Raw genomic sequence first — 23,088 nt, 5'->3', positions numbered from 1 at the left:
GGAGGTGGACAGGTCATGGAGGGTAGAGGAGGTGGACAGGTCCTGGAGGGTAGAGGAGGTGGACAGGTCAGGAAGGGTAGAGGAGGTGGACAGGTCATGAAGAGGAGAGGAGGTGGACAGGTCAGGAAGGGTAGAGGAGGTGGACATGTCATAAGGAGGTGGACATGTCATGAAGAGGAGAGGAGGTGGTCAGGTCATGAAGAGGAGAGGAGTTGGACAGGTCAGGAAGGGTAGAGGAAGGAGGTGGACAGGTCAGGAAGGGTAGAGGAAGGAGGTGGACAGGTCAGGAAGGGTAGAGGAAGGAGGTGGACAGGTCAGGAAGGGTAGAGGAGAGGAGGTGGACAGGTCAGGAAGGGTAGAGGAAGGAGGTGGACAGGTCAGGAAGGGTAGAGGAGAGGAGGTGGACAGGTCAGGAAGGGTAGAGGATGGAGGTGGACAGGTCAGGAAGGGTAGAGGAGAGGAGGTGGACAGGTCAGGAAGGGTAGAGGATGGAGGTGGACAGGTCAGGAAGGGTAGAGGATAGAGGTGGACAGGTCAGGTCAGGAAGGGTAGAGGAAGGAGGTGGACAGGTCAGGAAGGGTAGAGGAGGTGGACAGGTCAGGAAAGGTAGAGGAGGTGGACAGGTCATGAAGGGTAGAGGAGGTGGACAGGTCCTGAAGAGTAGAGGAGGTGGACAGGTCCTGAAGATTATGTGTACAGTACCATGTTGTTTATGAAGTTGGCACTCAAACTGGTGTTTAGCGGTTATAAATATAAAGCTGTGTTATCGATCAGTTACCAGTCTGTCCTAATCTGACCCTCCTCTGCTTCTCCCATAGTGCTCGCTGACGTGTGGCGGTGGTGTGCGGAGCCGTAAGGTTGTCTGTTCCAGAAACACAGGGGTAGACTGTGACCCCCGAAAGAATCCTAGTTCCCTTACTCCATGCTACCTCCAGGACTGTCCTCAAATCATCGACGTCTTCGGTGGCAGCAACGACTGGTCTGGCAGTGGCTCGTCCAGCAAGGAAATCAACGAAATCAACTCCATCCCTGACTCCAACCCCCTGCCCAAACACAGTACGACTAGAACTCAGCCAAGGGCCCCTAACAATCTGAATAACATCATCCCCCACCCGAATCACATTGACAAGACTACTGACAACTCAGCCAAAAACAATGTACCGGTGGACGATTTTTACTACGACTACAACTTCATCAAATTCCATGAGGACATTTCCTATGACTTTGGCTTGGGGAACAACGGTAAAGACTTGGTGGATGATCTTGGACTAGATCCACAACAGGAGCCTAAACCAAGCTCTAGTGCAGAAGAACATGTTTACAGAGAAACTACAACAGATCCTCCCACAGCTACCTCATCCATTTCTACCACTTTTAAGACGACTCCTTTCATTGGGGAAGTTGAGGAACCACAAGACCCTAACCTGGACAATGTAGAGGTTGATGGAAGACCACAGACGGCGAAGCCCAATGAAGTAGAGCGAGAGGAGGAGGATGTACTCCTTTCAGAGGACTATTTTCTACCTGTTTCCACCACACCCTCAGCACCAGTTATAGAGACCAGGTTTTCACAAAGCTGGAAAGGAACAAACGGTAATTTTGGTTGGCCTCATTACCTCAGCTCAGCAGCCAGCCCGGTGTCCACTAGCATGGGGACCACTGAGAACACACATGGGCCCCAGAGTGAAGAAAAGGATGATGAAAACACTGACATTTATGTCCATTTTGATGTGGAAGACGGCAATGTTGGTACAACCATCGAATGTACCACCACTTCCCCTGTCAGCCATGACTATGAAGATGGCACCGTACCCACAACAATGGTAGAAGAGGTGAAAGAAGTGGGTGTTTTGGACTACAATTCCCACCAGGAGACTGCAATTGGACTACAATCCCCTGGCTACCAAGATGAAACGGAGAGCCCGGTTCCACCCCTGGATCCACCTTCCCCAGGCCCTGTGTTTGAGTTTGAAACATACGAGGACAGCTTTTTCACCACAACCCTGTCCCAATGGGAGGCAACCACCTCTCTTCCATACGCGCCACCAGCCCCAGACTCCGCTGAGGATTACAATGGCGTTTTCCCTGGTGAACCAGACTTTGATCAGCAGGACTTTGAAATTGAGCCCAAAGCTGATAGCGAAGTCAATTTAGGGGTCACCGACAGTGACTTCACCGTGACCTCACGTCCTGTGTCTCAGGAGCCACATCTTCCACCCTCTCCTCCCCCACCTCTTTCCCATTCACTCTCAGGAAACCAGGAGAACATCAAACACAGCCCATCAACAACTGGAAGTGACTCCTCTCCTCCTACTTATCTGGAAGGAGACCCTCAGTCTCCACCTGGAAGTGACTCCCCTCCTTCCACTCATCTGGAAGGAGACCCTCAGTCTCCACCTCCGTCAATGTTAGCAGAGACAGAGCCAGCCACAGCCCAGTTAGAGACAGACATTTCAGCACAGTCCTCCACGACTGGGCCAACTCCATCTAAAGGGGCCAATGCGGGCCCTCCAGTCCCCTCCCCATACGGGTGGTCAGAGATTGACTATAATGAGATCCTCATCCCCCCCATGCTGAGATCCAGGGGCATGGACCCTCCCCTCACATACCAGCCCCCAGTGGATGTCACCACAACCACTCCCCAGGATGGCACGAAACCCATGCCCCTCACCCAGTCTGAGCCAGCCGTGCCCCTCACCCAGTCTGAGACAGCCGTGCCCCCCACCCATTCCCCTGAGCCAGCCGTGCCCCTCACCCAGTCTGAGCCAGCCGTGCCCCTCACCCATTCCCCTGAGCCAGCCATGCCCCCCACCCATTCCCCTGAGCCAGCCGTGCCCCCCACCCGTTCCCATGAGCCAGCCGTGCCCCCCATCCATTCCCCTGAGCCAGCCGTGCCCCCCACCCATTCCCCTGAGCCAGCCGTGTCCCCCACCCATTCCCCTGAGCCAGCCGTGCACCCCACCCATTCCCATGAGCCAGCCGTGCCCCCCACCCAGTCCTCTGAGCCAGCCATGCCCACTCTGCCAACCCATTCTCCCACCACACTCTGGTGGACACCAGAGCCAACCCCAGTGCCAAGCCAAGCTTCAACTCCAATTGCCACAGCTTCCTTCTGGAGAGCCGGCAACTGGAGCGCAGTGAGTTGCACCACTCTCTATGCATTCCACACATTCTCCCTGGTGTAAATGTAGTGTGTGGGAGGAACAAGGCCCAGCAGTGTGCCACTATTCATGTCCCCATCCCTTTATTATGCTGACATACTGTCACCCTGGCCTCAGGTTCCTACAGAAACAACCCAACTCTCCTATTATGATGAATGGCTGCTCTCTGACCTTTTTAGATTGCCAGCAGGGAAATATATTAGCCCAACAGGTCATGAAACAGTGCATGCCACTTTCTGTCTGTGTTTTAACAGTGAAATCAAATATGACTTGCACTCTCTCTCAAAGTCAACCACATTCACTCTGTACAGAAAGACAGAACAGTCTCTCGTATTCCATTGTGTTGGGTTTTTAAATGAGGAAGTATTTTGTCCTCTGTGACTAATCTCTATGTATCTGAATGGGCTGTAACTCTTAGTGTATTACAAGACATTGAATGATGCCTGGTTCACTCCTCACTGCTTCCCCTTGTGTTGCAGTGTTCTACTAGCTGTGGTCTGGGGGCCATCTGGAGGCTGGTGGTCTGCAGCACGGGACTGGAGTCTGACTGTGACCTGACCAAGAGGCCTGTGCCGGCCCGGCGCTGCTACCTCCGACCCTGCTCCTCCTGGAGGATAGGGAACTGGACCAAGGTGAGGCCCCACACCAGGGAGTGGACGATAATGGAATGTTTTAGCGATAGCTCGGGGATGATAAGGGAATGTTGTAGCGATAATTCGGGGATGATAAGGGAATGTTGTAGCGATAGCTCAGGGATGATAAGGGAATGTTTTAGCGATAGATCGGGGATGATAAGGGAATGTTGTAGCGATAGCTCGGGGATGATAAGGGAATGTTTTAGCAATAGATCGGGGATGATAAGGGAATGTTTTAGCGATAGCTCAGGGATGATAAGGGAATGTTTTAGCGATAGCTCGGGGATGATAAGGGAATGTTGTAGCGATAGCTCAGGGATGATAAGGGAATGTTGTAGCGATAACTCAGGCATGGGACGATAATGGAATGTTGTAGTGATAACTCAGGGATGGGCCGATAATGGAATGGTGTAGCGATAACTCAGGGAAGGGACAATAATGGACTGGTGTAGCGATAACTCAGGGATGGGCCGATAATGGAATGGTGTAGCGATAACTCAGGGAAGGGACGATAATGGAATGGTGTAGTGATAACTCAAGGAATGGACAATAATGGACTGGTGTAGCGATAACTCAGGGATGGGCCGATAATGGAATGGTGTAGCGATAACTCAGGGATGGGATGATAATGGAATGTTGTAGCGATAACTCATGAATGGGACGATAATGGAATGTTGTAGTGATAACTCAGAGATGGGCCGATAATGGAATGGTGTAGCGATAACTCAGGGATGGGACGATAATGGAATGGTGTAGCGATAACTCAGGGAAGGGACGATAATGGAATGTTGTAGTGATAACTCATGAATGGGACGATAATGGACTGGTGTAGCGATAACTCAAGGAAGGGACAATAATGGAATGGTGTAGCGATAACTCATGGATGGGACGATAATGGACTGGTGTAGCGATAACTCAAGGAATGGACAATAATGGACTGGTGTAGCGATAACTCATGAATGGGACGATAATGGAATGGTGTAGCGATAACTCAAGGAAGGGACAATAATGGACTGGTGTAGCGATAACTCAGGGATGGGCCGATAATGGAATGGTGTAGCGATAACTCAGGGATGGGACGATAATGGAATGGTGTAGCGATAACTCAAGGAAGGGACAATAATGGACTGGTGTAGCGATAACTCAGGGATGGGCCGATAATGGAATGGTGTAGCGATAACTCATGGATGGGACGATAATGGAATGTTGTACCATGACTCAGGCATGGGACGATAATGGAATGTTGTAGCGATAACTCATGAATGGGACGATAATGGAATGTTGTATCGCAATAACAATGATGGGACAATGGAATATTAATGCATTAATAATAAATCAGTCAGTATAGTATCAAGCAACTTTTTATCACGATAACAGGATTGTTTAAGTCCCTCTCACCCTCTTTCGTCCCAGTGTTCCAAGAACTGTGGTGGTGGGGTGACCCTGCGTGAGATCCAGTGCTTTGACACCAGGGACCAGAGGCCTTTGCGGCCCTTCCACTGTCAGACCGTGTCTACCCGGCCGGTGTCCCGCATGCCCTGCCTACCCCAGCCCTGCCTGGACTGGTACTCTTCTTCCTGGGGACAGGTTAGTTAAATCCTTTCCTCCCATCTCCTTCTCTCCTTACCTCTCTCCTTACTACCCATAGTTATGCCTAACCTCTCACTGTGATATTTGGGGTTATCTTCTGTGACAGTTCATTTGTAATAGGGAGTTATCATCACTGTGATAGTTGATGTGTAATAAGGGGTTATCACTGTGATAGTTGATGTGTAATAAGGGGTTATATTCACTGTGATAGTTGATGTGTAATAAGGGGTTATCACTGTGATAGTTGATGTGTAATAAGGGGTTATATTCACTGTGATAGTTGATGTGTAATAAGGGGTTATCACTGTGATAGTTGATGTGTAATAAGGGGTTATATTCACTGTGATAGTTGATGTGTAATAAGGGGTTATCACTGTGATAGTTGATGTGTAATAAGGGGTTATATTCACTGTGATAGTTGATGTGTAATAAGGGGTTATATTCACTGTGATAGTTGATGTGTAATAAGGGGTTATCACTGTGATAGTTGATGTGTAATAAGGTGTTATCACTGTGATAGTTGATGTGTAATAAGGGGTTATATTCACTGTGATAGTTGATGTGTAATAAGGGGTTATCACTGTGATAGTTGATGTGTATTAAGGGGTTATATTCACTGTGATAGTTGATGTGTAATAAGGGGTTATCACTGTGATAGTTGATGTGTAATAAGGGGTTATATTCACTGTGATAGTTGATGTGTAATAAGGGGTTATATTCACTGTGATAGTTGATGTGTAATAAGGGGTTATATTCACTGTGATAGTTGATGTGTAATAAGGGGTTATCATCACTGGGATAGTTGATGTGTAATAAGGAGTTATGATCACTGTGATAGTTGATGTGTAATAAGGGGTTATATTCACTGTGATAGTTGATGTGTAATAAGGGGTTATATTCACTGTGATAATTGATGTGTAATAAGGGGTTATATTCACGGTGATAGTTGATGTGTAATAAGGAGTTATCATCACTGTGATAGTTTATGTGTAATAAGGGGTTATATTCACTGTGATAGTTGATGTGTAATAAGGAGTTATCATCACTGTGATAGTTGATGTGTAATAAGGGGTTATATTCACTGTGATAGTTGATGTGTAATAAGGGGTTATATTCACTGTGATAGTTGATGTGTAATAAGGGGTTATCATCACTGTGATAGTTGATGTGTAATAAGGGGTTATAGTCACTGTGATAGTTGATGTGTAATAAGGGGTTATATTCACTGTGATAGTTGATGTGCAATAAGGGGTTATTTTCACTGTGATAATTGATGTGTAATAAGGAGTTATCACTGTGATAATTGATGTGTAATAAGGGGTTATCATCACTGTGATAGTTGATGTGTAATGAGGAGTTATCACTGTGATAGTTGATGTGTAATAAGGGGTTATATTCACTGTGGTAGTTGATGTGCAATAAGGGGTTATCATCACTGTGATAGTTGATGTGTAATAAGGGGTTATATTCACTATGATAGATGATGTGTAATAAGGGGTTATATTCACTGTGATAGTTAATGTGTAATAAGGGGTTATCATCACTGTGATAGTTGATGTGTAATAAGGGGTTATCACTGTGATAATTGATGTGTAATAAGGGGTTATAATCACTGTGATAATTGATGTGTAATAAGGAGTTATCACTGTGATAGTTGATGTGTAATAAGAAGTTATCACTCTGATAGTTGATGTGTAATAAGGGGTTATATTCACTGTGATAGTTGATGTGTAATAAGGAGTTATCACTGTGATAGTTGATGTGTAATAAGGAGTTACCCACATAGTTCACCTCATGCAATGTTAAGTGCTTTGAGACTGTCTGAAAAGCACTACGCACAGTCATGGTTATCCTTAAAAGTGTGTGTGTGTGTGTGTGTGTGTGTGTGTGTGTGTGTGTGTGTGTGTGTGTGTGTGTGTGTGTGTGTGTGTGTGTGTGTGTGTGTGTGTGTGTGTTCCCAGTGCTCTGAGGTGTGTGGGGGAGGGGAGCAGCAGCGTCTGGTTACCTGTCCAGAAGAGGATCGCTGTGACGAGGACCATCTACCCAGCAACATTCAGACCTGTAACAGCCAACCCTGTACCCAATGGGTCACTGGCTCCTGGGGACAGGTAAGAGACACATACTGTACACACACACACACACACACAACACCTGTAGGCTGTGTTTATGTGAAGGATGTACCATTGTGCCTTCATTTACAGTAATGTTGCATTGTATTATGTACCTACTCACATGCACCCACACAGAGAAACAATCACAGACAATCACAGCACCATACAACGTGATTGTTTACGCTCTGCGGTAGTAGATGTTCTGTCTTCGACTTTAATGTGTGAATCACAATACAGGATCAAAACAATTCAGGATTGTAAACAAAGCAATAGGAACTCCTAGGTGGGAGAGTAGAATATAATGGAACTTCTAGGTGGGAGAGTAGAATATAATGAAACTCCTAGGTGGGAGAGTAGAATAGAATGGAACGCCTAGGTGGGAGAATAGAATAGAATGGAACTTCTAGGTGGGAGAGTAGAATATAATGAAACTCCTAGGTGGGACAATATAATAGATTGGAACTCCTAGGTGGGAGAGTAGAATATAATGGAACTTCTAGGTGGGAGAGTAGAATATAATGAAACTCCTAGGTGGGACAATATAATAGATTGGAACTCCTAGGTGGGAGAGTAGAATATAATGGAACGCCTAGGTGGGAGAGTAGAATATAATGAAACTCCTAGGTGGGACAATATAATAAAATGGAACTCCTAGGTGGGACAATATAATAGATTGGAACTCCTAGGTGGGATAGTAGAATAGATTGGAACTACTAGGTGGGAGAGTAGAATAGAATGGAACGCCTAGGTGGGAGAATAGAATAGATTGGAACTCCTAGGTGGGATAGTAGAATGGAATGCCTAGGTGGGAGAGTAGAATAGAATTGAACTCCTAGGTGGGAGAGTAGAATAGAATGGAACTCCTAGGTGGGAGAGTAGAATAGAATTGAACTCCTAGGTGGGACAGTATAATAGAATGGAACTCCTAGGTGGGAGAGTAGAATAGAATTGAACTCCTAAGTGGGACAGTATAATAGAATGGAACCCCTAGGTGGGAGAGTGGAATAGAATGGAACTCCTAGGTGGGACAGTATAATAGAATGGAACCCCTAGGTGGGATAGTAGAATAGAATGGAACTCCTAGGTGGGAGAGTAGAATAGAATGGAACTCCTAGGTGGGAGAATAGAATAGAATGGAACTCCTAGGTGGGAGAATAGAATAGAATGGAACTTCTAGGTGGGAGAGTAGAATAGAATGGAACTCCTAGGTGGGAGAGTGGAATAGAATGGAACTCCTAGGTAGGAGAATAGAATAGAATGGAACTCCTAGGGGGGAGAATAGAATAGAATGGAACTCCTAGGTGGGAGAATAGAATAGAATGTAACTCCTAGGTGGGAGAGTGGAATAGAATGGAACTCCTAGGTGGGAGAATAGAATGGAATGGAACTCCTAGGTGGGAGAATAGAATAGAATGGAACTCCTAGGTGGGAGAATAGAATAGAATGGAATGCCTAGGTGGGAGAGTAGAATATAATGAAACTCCTAGGTGACAGAATAGAATAGAATGGAACTCCTTGGTGGGAGAGTAGAATGGAATGGAACTCCTAGGTGGGAAATTCACAAACGCATGCAAATTGTAACTGAATGGAAATGGAGCTGAAGCTCTGCTTTGAATAACACAGAAACCCATATTACCTTATGAGAACTCGACAAAGACTTCTCTTCAGCAAAGAATAGAATGACTGTGGTTTTGTTAAAACCCGCAATACAACGCAATTTCTGAGTCTGAACTAGAAAACTACTAAAATGATTATTGACTTCAAGCTGCAGAAGATGAGCACCCCAACTTGTTTCAGACCTCATGCTGTTCAGCCAGCAATTACATGACTCATCCAGAGCCCACACCTCCCCCATCACTCCTTCCATCCTCCCTCAGAAGTTGTAGCCAAACCAGTCTTTGATAGCAGCAAGTACTGCTTTAATCCTAAACTATGTCAAAACTGCAAGACACCCTTTACTAGGAGGGAGAGAGGAAGATAAAAAAAAATTCACACACACCAAGTCCTCCACTAAGCCTTTGTATTGCCTCCCTCAAGCTAGTGTCTGACCTAGCTTAACACGAGCACACACACAGAGTCAGGCTCCCTATGGATTTGTGTGTTTGTGTGTGCCAGGCACGTGCCCACCTCAGGGGCTTGATGAGGAATGACTTTCACCATGATTAGAATGTGGGGGAGATGGAGCCATCAGGCCTGCTGCTGTGTAGCTGATGTGCTTTGATTTGCTCGGTGGTAATGGCCTTAAGAGGAGGGGGAGCCAGGCTGGTGTGGTGCACTATAGGAAGCAAGGACACTATTGACGAGGGTAGCCTAGGTTTATGGCAGACGCTGTGCATCTATTCTAATTACTGTGATCAAGAACAATCTATAAATGGACTGATGTCGTAGTTACTGCTCATTACCGACCGGATCAATCACCCCCTGTTGTCAATCAATGTTCTTGGTGAACTGTGATTAAAACTGTGTTTGCCTGTTCTTCTGTGGAATACACTTTGTCTTGTTACTGCCATAGGATTGGATCATTATTGAACCTTTTTGGAGGATTGCACTCCATTTCTTTATCTGTTAAGGGGGACACATAACACCAGTACAGTACTGCAGCAGGTAGTCACATGTAGGGCTTTAGCGGTCACTGAATTTTGTCAGCTGGTGATTGTCAAGCAAATAACTGCCGGTCTCACGGTAATTGACCATTAATTAACATTAACACATTTAGCATCTTCTAGCTTCCACACATAGCCTACAAGCCACTAATGCAGACCTTTGGAACATCTACATTTTTCTAATAAATCCATGTAATATAGCCTACACCTTCTCAATAAATCCATGATTTATTACAGACAGGTCTAAAGAAACATGATATGAAGAAGAACAGAATAGCATACTCTGAGTTGTCCTTATGTTAGGTCCTGATCCGGCTATGTCATATGGCTGTGGGCTACACTAGTTCATTTAGCAGACAAGATTTGGTTAGAATGGGATTATTTTATATTACTTTATAGTATGAAGAATACAATTGAAGAAAGCTGAATAAAATAGTAATATTGTAAGGGCTGTCTTCATGGAGAGAAGTGGACCAAAATGCAGCGGAGTTCGTGTTCGTCATCTTTAATTCAAAACGGAACACTATACACTTACAAAACAATAAACAACCGACAGCTAAACAGTACTGACAGCATAACACACTGAACAGAAACAATTACCCACAACCACAAGGAAAAACACACACTACTATATAGGACTCCCAATCAAAGGAAACTCAACACACCTGCCTTCAATTGGGAGTCCAGCAACCAACTCACACGTAACACAAAAATCTCTGCCACGTCCTGACCAAAACTAATACAATTGCTCCCTCTGCTGGTCAGGACGTGACAGTACCCCCCCCCCCCCTAAAGGTGCAGACCCCGGAATGCACCTTAAAAAAGAAAACACAAAAAATCCCCAATACCCCAACAAAACCAATAAACAATACCCCCTAAACAATAAGGGAGGGAAGGGAGGGTGGCTGCCGTCAACGACGGCACTGTGCTACACCCTCCCTCCCCAACCCACCTATCCTGGAGGTGGCTCAGGTGCGGGACGTGAACCTCGCTCCACCTTCGGCGTCGCCCACTTCGGTGGTGCCGATAGCTGCGCCGGGCAGACGGGCCACTCGGGCTGACCCTGGCAGACGGACCACTCTGGCTGGGCCGGAGGACAGGCGGGCCACTCTGGCTGGGCCGGAGGACAGGCGGGCCACTCGGGCTGGGCCGGAGGACAGGCGGGCCACTCGGGCTGGGCCGGAGGACAGGCGGGCCATTCGGGCTGGGCCGGAGGACAGGCGGGCCACTCGGGCTGGGCCGGAGGACAGGCGGGCCACTCGGGCTGGGCCGGAGGACAGGCGGGCCACTCGGGCTGGGCCGGAGGACAGGCGGGCCACTCGGGCTGGGCCGAAGGACAGGCGGGCCACTCGGGCTGGGTCGGATGACAGGCGGGCCACTCGGGCTGGACCGGAGGACAGGCGGGCCACTCGGGCTGGGCCGGAGGACAGGCGGGCCACTCGGGCTGGGCCGGAGGAAAGGCGGGCCACTCTGGCAGCTCCGGGCAGTCGGGCCACTCTGGCAGCTCCTGGCAGTCGGGCCACTCTGGCTGATCCGGGCAGTCGGGCCACTCTGGCTGATCCGGGCAGTCGGGCCACTCTGGCATCTCCGGGCAGACGGGCCACTCTGGCATCTCCGGGCAGACGGGCCACTCTGGCAGCTCCTGCTTCTCGGGCTCTACCTGCCTCCCAGGCAGGTTGTCACACTGGACCCGCAATTGCTCCCAGGTCCAGTCAATTCTTTCCTCCAATACTTCCAGCGACCAGGATGCCATCTCCTCCCGAGCGCGCTGCTTCCAATAGTCCTCCTTGACTTCCCTCTGCCCTCTTCTCCGCTGCTTGGTCCTTTTGTGGTGGGTAATTCTGTAAGGGCTGTCGTCATGGAGAGAAGTGGACCAAAATGCAGCGGAGTTCGTGTTCGTCATCTTTAATGCAAAACGGAACACTATACACTTACAAAACAATAAACAACCGACAGCTAAACAGTACTGACAGCATAACACACTGAACAGAAACAATTACCCACAACCACAAGGAAAAACACACACTACTATATAGGACTCCCAATCAAAGGCAACTCAACACACCTGCCTTCAATTGGGAGTCCAACAACCAACTCACACGTAACACAAAAATCTCTGCCACGTCCTGACCAAAACTAATACAATTGCTCCCTCTGCTGGTCAGGACGTGACAAATATTTTCTCAATGATTTGAGGAAGTGCGCATATGCAGCTATTCTGTGTTGAGCGGTTAACAAAGAAGCAGGTACTCCTATATGCTTAATTTAAAGTTATTAATGTAACTTTGTTCTACAAACGTTGGGGTATATGTTTTGATTTTTTAAAATATATATAGATGCAACTCTAAAATTATTTGTAAAAAAATCGCATTAAAAAGCGTTTTTTTGCGCAGGCTGTACACACTTCATCAGTCTCTCCATTCACAATTTGACAAGCACTTGATAATGTCTCGAATTTCCCAGCGTCATCCCCATTATGTGGCCGTAATGCCCTCTAAAAACATCTTGGCCTTTTCTGGCAGTTGTGCCCTTGAGCTGAATATAATAATTATAATTCCCTTCTCCCTACGTGCTCCGAAGCACCTCTCACTCACATAGCTCTCCGTCACATGATCAGGTCTTTCTCACAGGCTACAAGTGAAAACAGACACATCAGGGACGCAACTGTGCATGTAGATATTGGAAGAACTGTCCACATTAATTTTCGTCAGCCAACAAGATCAGTAGGCCTAACGAACATCAAAAGCACTAGCCTATGTCAATCTACTATCCCCCATTAGTACAAAAGTTGACCTATTCTGTGCGAGAAATAAATATTTCAAACATAGTCTAAGACAGTTGTGGGATGCAATAGTTCGCAAATTAATACAACCACTAGCATCCAAATCCCTTTTTTACACAATGAGGCTAATGCAACAGATCTGAACGTTTAGCTTCAAATGTTGGTAAACTATTAGGCTATTTCTTCACATTATAAGCACAGCAATGTGCACACAGCAATAGGTCATAAGCGTGAATGTTCCATTAACAGGAAAACACCATTATCAAAAGTGACCGCAAATGTGATTATGCATGTCATGTTTTTATTAACATCTCTAGGGTACGTGGGACGCTACCGTCCCACCTGACCAACATCCAGTGAAAGTGCAGGGCGCCAAATTCAAACAGAAATCTCATAATTAAAATTCCTCAAACATACAAGCATTATACACCATTTTAAAGATAAACTTCATGTTAATCCAATCACAGTGTCCAATTTCAAAAAGGCTTTACGGCGAAAGCATACCATGCGATTATGTTAGGTCAGCGCCTAGTCACAAAATAACATACAGCCATTTTCCAGCCAAAGAGAGGAGTCACAAAAAGCAGAAATAGAGATAAAATGAATCACTAACCTTTGATGATCTTCATCAGATGGCACTCATAGGACTTCATGTTACACAATACATGTATGTTTTGTTTGACAAAGTTCATATTTATATCCAAAAATCTCAGTTTACATTGGCGCGTTATGTTCAGTAATGTTTTGCCTCCAAAACATCCGGTGATTTTGCAGAGAGCCACATCAATTTACAGAAATACTCATCATAAACGTTGATGAAAGATAAACTTCTCCTTAATGTAACTGCTTTGTCAGATTTCAAAAAAGCTTTATGGTGAAAGCACACCATGCGATAAACTGAGTACAGCGCTCAGCCACCAAAACAAGCCATACAGATACCCGCCATGTTGTGGAGTCAACAAAAGTCAGAAATAGCGTTATAAATATTCACTTACAGTGAGGGAAACAAGTATTTGATTCCCTGCTGATTTTGTACGTTTGCCCACTGACAAAGAAATGATCAGTCTATAATTTTAAAGGTAGGTTTACAGAATAACAACAAAGAAATCCAGAAAAATGCATGTCAAAAATGTTATAAATTGATTTGCATTTTAATGAGGGAAATAAGTATCTGACCCCCTCTCAATCAGAAAGATTTCTGGCTCCCAGGTGTCTTTTATACAGGTAACGAGCTGAGATTAGAGCACACTCTTAAAGGGAGTGCTCCTAATCTCAGTTTGTTACCTGTATAAAAGACACCTGTCCACAGAAGCAATCAATCAATCAGATTCCAAACTCTCCACCATGGCCAAGACCAAAGAGCTCTCCAAAGCTGTCAGCGACAAGATTGTAGAGCTACACAAGGCTGGAATGGGCTACAAGACCATCACCAAGCAGCTTGGTGAGAAGTTGACAACAGTTGGTGCGATTATTCGCAAATGGAAGAAACACAAAAGAACTGTCAATCTCTCTCGGCCTGGGGCTCCGTGCAAGATCTCACCTCGTGGAGTTGCAATGATCATGAGAACGGTGAGGAATCAGCCCAGAACTACACGGGAAGATCTACAAAAATGAAAAACTACAAAAATTACTAAAATCTTGTCAATGATCTCAAGGGAGCTGGGACCATAGTCACCAAGAAAACAATTGGTAACACACTACACTGTGAAGGACTGAAATCCTGCAGCGCCCGCAAGGTCCCCCTGCTCAAGAAAGCACATATACATGCCCGTCTGAAGTTTGCCAATGAACATCTGAATGATTCAGAGGACAACTGGGTGAAAGTGTTGTGGTCAGATGAGACCAAAATTTAGCTCTTTGGCATCAACTCAACTCGCCGTGTTTGGAGGAGGAAGAATGCTGCCTATGACCCCAAGAACACCATCCCCACCGTCAAACATGGAGATGGAAACATTATGCTTTCGGGGTGTTTTTCTGCTGAGGGGACAGGACAACTTCACCGCATCAAAGGGATGATGGACGGGGCCATGTACCGTCAAATCTTGAGTGAGAACCTCCTTCCCTCAGCCAGGGCATTGAAAATGGGTCGTGGATGGGTATTCCAGCATGACAATGACCCAAAACACACGGCCAAGGCAACAAGGGAGTGGCTCAAGAAGAAGCACATTAAGGTCCTGGAGTGGCCTAGCCAGTCTCCAGACCTTAATCCCATAGAAAATCTGTGGAGGGAGCTGAAGGTTTGAGTTGTCAAACGTCAGCCTCGAAACCTTAATGACTTGGATAAGATCTGCAAAGAGGAGTGGGACAAAATCCCTCCTGAGATGTCTGCAAACCTGGTGGCCAACTACAAGAAACGTTTGACCTCTGTGATTGCCAACAAGGGTTTTGCCACCAAGTACTAAGTCATGTTTTGCAGAGGGGTCAAATACTTTCCCTCATTAAAATGCAAATCATTTTATAACATTTTTGACATGCGTTTTTCTGGATTTTTTTGTTGTTATTCTGTCTCTCACTGTTCAAATAAACCTACCATTAAAATTATAGACTGATCATTTCTTTGTCAGTGGGCAAACGTACAAAATCAGCAGGGGATCAAAGACTTTTTTCCCTATCTGTACCTTTGATGATCTTCATCGGAATGAACTCCCAGGAATCCCAGTTCCACAATAAATGTTGTTTTGTTCGATAAAGTCCATCTTTATGTCCAAATACCTCCTTTTTGTTCGCGCGATTAGTTCACTAATCCAAATGCACAAAACGCAGGCACTATGTCCAGACGAAAAGTCAAAAGAAATTCCATTAAAGTTCGTAGAAACATGTCAAACGATGTATATAATCAATCTTTAGGATGTTCTTATCATAAATCTTCAATAATATTCCAACCGGACGATTCGGTTGTCATTAGAAAGGAAAGGGAATGGAGCTCGCGCTCACGGCCGCGCGCGATAAACAACTAAAGGCTTTCAGCTGAGCCACTTACTGTGAGTGGTCTTATTCTCTCCCCTTTCACAATAGAAGCCTGAAACAACTTCCTAAAGACTGTTGACATCTAGTGGAAGCCTTATGAAGTGCAATCTGACCCCATTTACACTGGATATTGGATAGGCAATCACTTGAAAAACTACAAACCTCAGATTTCCCACTTCCTGGTTGGATTTCTCTCAGGTTTTCGCCTGCCATATGAGTTCTGTTATACTCACAGACATCATTCAAACAGTTTTAGAAACTTCAGAGTGTTTTCTATCCAAATCTACTAATAAAATGCATATCCTAGCTTCTGGGCCTGAGTAGCAGGCAGTTTACTTTGGGCACCTTAGTCATCTAAACTTCCGAATACTGCCCCCTACCCCGAAGAAGTTAAAAAGGTGCATTTTTATGGTGACAATTATCTTTCTCCAAACTCGAAACTCCCGCTTTGCGTATGTATGCTAGTTAGGCTCTACACCCACTATGAAGGTGATTTAATGTGCTTAATTTTAAGAAGTTATTTTTACACTTTAGTTGGGATACAAACCTTATCAAAACATATAGGCCTATGGGCTAGGCTACATGAGGTGTGTCACTATGATATGAAAAGTCGCAAAAAAAGATGGGCATCATTCACAAGTAATTATAATATAAATTACAAGTGATCGGCTAATGTTGTCACCCATCAGACTATTTTGTATTTAATCTTGTCATTACATATGCTAAATAATATATGTGTGACATTTTGTTTTGATTTAGAATTAACCATTATCATGCACCTGTCTCGATGTCATCTATGCACTTAAATAGCAAATGGAAGATGCTTTTCCAGCGGTTCATTTTCATGCCAGCCAGGTAGGCTATACACCTGTTGTAAAGAGAAGCAATGTGCTTAATATGAGGAAAGTTGAGAAATACATTTAGTAGGCCTAGCCTATAGAAAGCTGATGGGATCCTGCTTTTTTTAATAGAGGCCATCACTCTGTTTTCTCACACAATTGCATAGCCTATAGAAATGTTGAGCAACATGAGCTCATGGGCTCTCATGAAGTGTTTGATTAGATTTTCGATCACATTTGCATTGATGTCAGAGTGATTAGAGGGACAATAGAGTGCTGAGTACCAGGCAGTTAGCAAGTTTGGTAGGCCTCTAATGACCAGCATCAGCAACAGAGCTTGGAGAAGCCTAATTACCGTGACTAAATGGTCACGTGGAATTTGACTACCTTCATGGCTCGTGACTGCTGGTGTGGCGGTGACACGGTCGCCGTAACAGGCCTAGCCACATTAAGCTATTCTTCATGTTACTTGTCCTGTCTTGAAGATGTGGTGTTTCTTTAAGTTTGCCTGTCTCTACAGTATAGTACAGAAGCAGTGATCTAATGTGTTAGTGTTTAGTTTCTGTTCTATGTCTTGTGTGTGTGTGTGTGTGTGTGTGTGTGTGTGTGTGTGTGTGTGTGTGTGTGTGTGTGTGTGTGTGTGTGTGTGTGTGTGTGTGTGTGTGTGTGTGTGTGAGGTTGCATGCCTGTGTGCTTATGACTTAATTAACGTGATGCAGCCTACAGCTTGTCTATCACTGTGTCCAAACAGCCCTCGGTATATCAGTTTGTGTGTCCCATCCCCAGTGCTCTGCATCCTGTGGTGGTGGCGTGCAGCGGAGGCTGGTGAAATGTTTGAACACCAAGACGGAGCCTGGGGAGGAGGAGGAGCATGCCCAGTGTGACCCTGAGCCCTGGCCAGAAAACAGCCAGAAGTGTAACCTGAATGAGTGTGACAGCAGCCCCGCTGGTGAGTAAACCACACAACAGCTTTCTGTCTTAAATAATCTATATGATAATATACACCATTTAGCAGATGCTTTCATCCAATGCGACTTATTGTCATGCGTGCATACATTTGACGTGTAGGTCATGGGGGTCCCTATGGGTGGCCTTGGGAATGGAACCCACAGTCCTGAGGTATTAAACACTGTGCTCCACCAACTCAAATTTTCATTTCCCAGAAAATTCTACACTTCCTCTGGTTTTAGCTGAATGGATGGGTTAGATGGATAGACAGGCACGTAGGCAGTCACGCCGGAAGGCAATCGGGCAGAGAGAGAGAGATAGACAGACGGAGAGAGAGAATCAAACAGACAAACAGACCAAGTTACAGACTCCATTACCAAGTTACAGACTCCATTACCAAGTTACAGACTCCATTACCAAGTTACAGAGTCCGGTACCAAAGATGTCGGTACAGTAAGCCAATAAATCATGAGAAGAACATCACCACTCTCCTTTCATGGCCAAATTTTTCTGTGCCGTCTTGTAGATTTGTGTAATACAAAGAACTAGTTTTGCAAGAACACTAAGACTTTCCTTGGTCTTTGTCAGTGTTCAAGGCTGTGGCTGTCACCACTTCCATACTCATAACTGACCTTTTCATGCTCTGTGTAGGAGAACTCTTATGTCAGAGTTATTTCACGGCCATACATTTCATAAAACATTTTCTTAACAATCACTTAGTATTAGATTTGGAATATACAGGTAACTGCCAGAATAAAGGAAATACCAACATAAAGTGTCTTAATAGGGCGTTGGGCCGCCAGAACAGCTTCAATGCACCTTGGCATAGATTCTAGAAGTGTCTGGAACTCTATTGGAGGGCTGCTACACCATTCTTCCACAATAAATTCATTTGGTGTTTTGTTGATGGTGGTGGAAAACACTGTCTCGGGCACCGGTCCAGAATCTCCCATTAGTGTTCAATTGGGTTGAGATCTGGTGACTGAGATACACGCACGCACGCACGCACGCACGCACGCACGCACACACACACACACACACACACACACACACACACACACACACACACACACACACACACACACTCACACACGTTCCTTTGAGACCCCTCTTTCAAAGTCACTGAGATCTCTTCTTCTAGCCATGGTAGACAAAATAATGGGCAACTGGGTATTTTTATGCATGACCCTAAGCATGATGGGATGTTAATTTCTTAATTAACTCAGGAACCACACCTGTGTGGAAGCACCTGCTTTCAATATACTTTGTATGCCTCATTTACTCAAGTGTTTCCTTTATTTTGGCAGTTAAATGTTGGTTGTAAACTCATAAGGTGGTGAAATGCAATATTGTGTGCTAGCTTGTGAGGCATGCCAGTAAACTAAATGTGTCCTAGTTAGTTGAGAAAGACTGACTCAACAGCCATGTCTGATATAACAAGCAAACTCAATGTTTCCTAGTTAGTTGAGAAAGACTGATTCAACAATAACGTCAAGAAGTTGGATGGCTAACTACATTTGACATTTCAGTCATTTAGCAGATTCTCTTATCCAGAGCATCTTACAGAAGTTAGTCCATACATTTTAGTACTGGTCCCCCTTGGGAATCAAACCCACAACCCTGGAGTTGCAATTGCCATGCTCTACCAACTGCGCCACGCAGGACTCGTTTATCGATCCTGTTTTGTGATATACACCTCTAATGTCGAGCCACTGTGGTTTCTGTATTGTTTATGTTATTCTCGTCCTTACAGCTTGTAGCAGTTTATCTGACAATATCAATTATTGATTTTAGAGAGAGAGAGAGAGACCTCCCCAAGTAACATACTGTAGCCATGCTATCACAAGAAGCATGTTACACTACCTTATACAGTACCTGGAATCCAAGTCAGAGGAAGGTGTGATAACTTGGTTGACTTGTGTGTGTACATGTTCATGCCAACGTGTGTGTTCATGTGTGAATCCCTGGGGTTTAGTGGAGGGTCAGTCTGAATGCCATAAACAGCCTCCAGCAGGGATTGGACACTTCAACAGTTCTCTGACCCTCCTGTTCCTCCTTCCACTTCAGCCTCTCTCCCATGGGTCACTGGCTTTCTCGCACCCTAATTGAAGGGTGCCACCTGCTCCCCACCAAACACCACGCAAACAAGATTACACAGTGGAGAATCTGATCCTTGTGAGAAAGGTGGCTGGCTCTTCTCTGTCGTGTGTAAAGCAAAGAGAGAATCTAACTGTGCTAAAGATTGGCCTTTAGTATGTATCATGCTAATGCAACATGAAATATGTTATTATATAGATTTTAAACATACAGTGAAATAAATTATATAGATTTTAAACATACAGTGAAATAAAATGGCCAAATGTTAATTAATAGTCAATCAGTTTTTAGGGCTGACCCAAGTTTTGTACACTACAAGACTGCATTAGCTTGGAAAGCTAACACAAGTCTAACTAATCACGCATTTAGAGTTCACCGAACCACCTCTGCAACAGATGTGTCTAGAGCAGTGGTTCCCAACCTTTTTTGAATTTTCCAAGCGCTGAATTTTCTGGCACACCTAAAATGTCCCTATTAATTTATTTTGTGGTAATGACCTCCATCTCATCTGATCCATATTGAAAATCATCTATTTTCTGTGACAAACATTTTTTATAGATTAAATAGGGTTTATTTTAACTATTTTCATAGTTCCTTAGTCATGATTCATTTGTGTGTACCCCTTTAAGAGCGTCCCGCAAATCCCTGCTAGAAATATATTTTTTTAGATCTGGTAAAATATATATTTAGTTTTAAACCGTTTGGGCTACAGACGAGTGTTTTTCTGCATTGTAAAGCTGCAAACAGACCCAAAGCCATGTTCTGTTTGTTGTTTGTTTCTATGGCAGAGGCTGTGCTACAACTAAACCTAATCACTGTGCTAATGGATCTCACAGGCTAGGAGATATGATAATAAATGTAACCACAGCCTGAGCGCACTGGACTTGAAACAACCATACAGATGTATCCATGTGCCATTCAATGAATTATCTAAGAGGCTCTGGTGCTCCCAAGTACAAAATTCCCCCTACATTCCACAGGTCACGTTTAGAAGTGAGTGTTCCAAGAAATAATGAAGATTAGGAAAGGTTTCGCGGCACACCTGAGAGTTCCTCAAGGCACACCAGTGTGCCGTGACACCGGTTGACAACTGCTGGTCTAGAGCTCCACATAAAGTGGCATTCATTATTGGCCCAGCTTATCTCTCCCTCTATCCTTTGGTAACACATATTACAACTTTAAAGACTGAGATTATCATTGACTCGTTTGACTTTCTAAATGAACGTTAGCCTTATTTCTACCCTTCCAGTCACGTCCATCTCACTCCAATCACACAGGGACCTTTGTCTTGCGGTGCATAATTACCTTGGTCACCCTTGAAACGGACTAACTGAACTGTCATTTTAAAAACCCATAGAAAATTGCCTTGGCAGTGTTAGCTAACTAAAACAAGATTTAAACTGATGGGTGCTGTTTCCATTTTAGGTCTCCCAGAAATATCTCCCCATACACTATCTTCTAAGGACATGTTTTTATGTGTTAAAATGGTGTTTTCTGAGACCGGTTTGGGGCTCACAGGAGGTACATTTACACTCGTGGAAAGTTGTTTTAGGAGATACCCACTGGGCACACACATCAATCAGTTCAACAACTAGATTTGATTTACAGTTGGTTGAGTTGTCAACTACCATGAATTCAACGTGAAAACAACCGAACAATGTCACCACATTATTGGATTTAGGTCTCTTACATTGATGACTTTTTACAAATCCAAGTCTTTTCCCAAGTTGATTCAACGTCAACACATTTGATTTTTTTAAATGACGTGAAAACGTTTATTCAACCAGTGTTTGCCCAGTGGGTAATAGGATAATAATACATAATAATTCCCTTCTTGATTCAAACATATCTGAGCTATCCGCTGATGTCAGGTGCAGTCCTGAAATGATACCTTGATATCACAACATCTTGCATCTGATTGACAGTTGTTACCTCGTCTAACCTTTTACCGTTCTGTGTAAACCAATCTTCCAATGCCTGTCACTGTTGAAATTGACGGTAGAGGTGAAAATCTTTTGAGATGGGCTTCTCATCCAGAATACATATTTTACAGGCATCATCCCTGTGCAACTACAGTTTATAATCCCTACGGCTCTTCGAAGACTGATACGTGTTGAAATTGATTTTACGAGACAGTGCAGTAGCGATTCAGAATATTTATGTGCAGTAATTTAGCGAAGAACCTTGATACTAAATCTTAGTGGGAATAACACAGGCCTTAACCTATCCTGAAAGGATTTGATTGCTTGATATGGAATGTCATCACTTCTGCATTTTATTATCAAGGAGAAACCACAAGACAAAAAGGAGTGCGAGATCAGTGTCTGGGTTTTGTCTCTTGCCTTTGAGTTTGATTCGTAACGTAGGGAGAGAGAGAAGAATCCATCCACTCAGAGAAGGTCCAGTGCCAAGACTGTGGTTAATGGTGGCCATTTTGTAAACCACTGCCACACAAATGAGTTGTTGCTTTTAAAAACTGGTCAAGTACCAGATGTGTTAAGTTAAAGCGATAGTTCATCCATATTTCATTACAAAATGGCTTATTTGTTTCCTTACCCTAAAAGCAGTCTGGACAAAGAGAGACATTAACCCACATTTGTTTTGTGTACGTAGCCACTGTCACCAACCGCTATCCTTAGCATTTTCTAACTAAAAACATTTACATTTTAGTCATTTAGCTTATGTTCTTATCCAGAGCGAGTGTTAGTTCACAAAACAAAACAAAAAATTGTGAGGGGGGCATGTGCTGTGGGGTTATTAAAAATATTGTATGAATGTAATGACCAAGCTATATGATCAGTTTTTACTTAGTGAACACCCTGGCTGTATAAAGTGTCACAAAGAGAGATAGTGAAAAGGAGAGCAAGGCAGACTGACTTCTTACCCATCCATCAACCAGACTGGTGGTTTATTGCTACAGCTGGTGAGTTTGGCTGGTATTGACTTGTTTGTATCCTAAGGCTAACAGAAGTGTAATCCCAGAGCCATCTGTTGAATAGGCTGCTGTATAGACAGTTCAACCTCAGGTAATGGGAGGTTTATGTTGTCTACTACTGTAGGAACGTTTTTAAAGACATGCATTGTTACTTGTTAAATATACCAGACATTGCACCATTCCCGTCTGCCTTGGAGGGATATAAAAGGAAGAATATAGCAGACTGGGAAGTCCAGGAGTCAACCACATTTGAACCCACATGTCGAGCACATTGTTCAGACCCTTCTATGCAAAAAATACGCACTGCAGTTTACCAGTCTCCCCCCAAAAAATGAGTTGCTCTAGTCGCTATTGCAAATTATTTGATTTCAACACGTATTCAGAACAGGTCCACGCCGTTACATAGGAAGTACAGTATGC

General features: G+C 44.5%; 1 protein-coding gene across 1 annotated transcript in view; it reads left to right on the top strand.

The window, feature by feature from the left end:
* LOC106562791 (A disintegrin and metalloproteinase with thrombospondin motifs 7) overlaps positions 1 to 23,088 on the top strand; it is a 158,760-nt gene that overhangs the window by 113,787 nt on the left and 21,885 nt on the right. Inside the window, exons 19-23 of the mRNA XM_082957946.1 lie at positions 819 to 3,137; positions 3,641 to 3,793; positions 5,210 to 5,383; positions 7,348 to 7,494; positions 17,475 to 17,637. Of these exons, the coding sequence (XP_082814072.1) occupies positions 819 to 3,137; positions 3,641 to 3,793; positions 5,210 to 5,383; positions 7,348 to 7,494; positions 17,475 to 17,637 (2,956 nt within the window). The remainder of the gene's footprint in view (positions 1 to 818; positions 3,138 to 3,640; positions 3,794 to 5,209; positions 5,384 to 7,347; positions 7,495 to 17,474; positions 17,638 to 23,088) is intronic.

Source organism: Salmo salar, chromosome 11 (assembly GCF_965601325.2).
Source record: "Salmo salar chromosome 11, fSalSal1, whole genome shotgun sequence".
Classification (NCBI taxonomy): Eukaryota; Metazoa; Chordata; class Actinopteri; order Salmoniformes; family Salmonidae; genus Salmo; species Salmo salar.
This window is presented reverse-complemented; position numbering and strand designations above follow the sequence as displayed.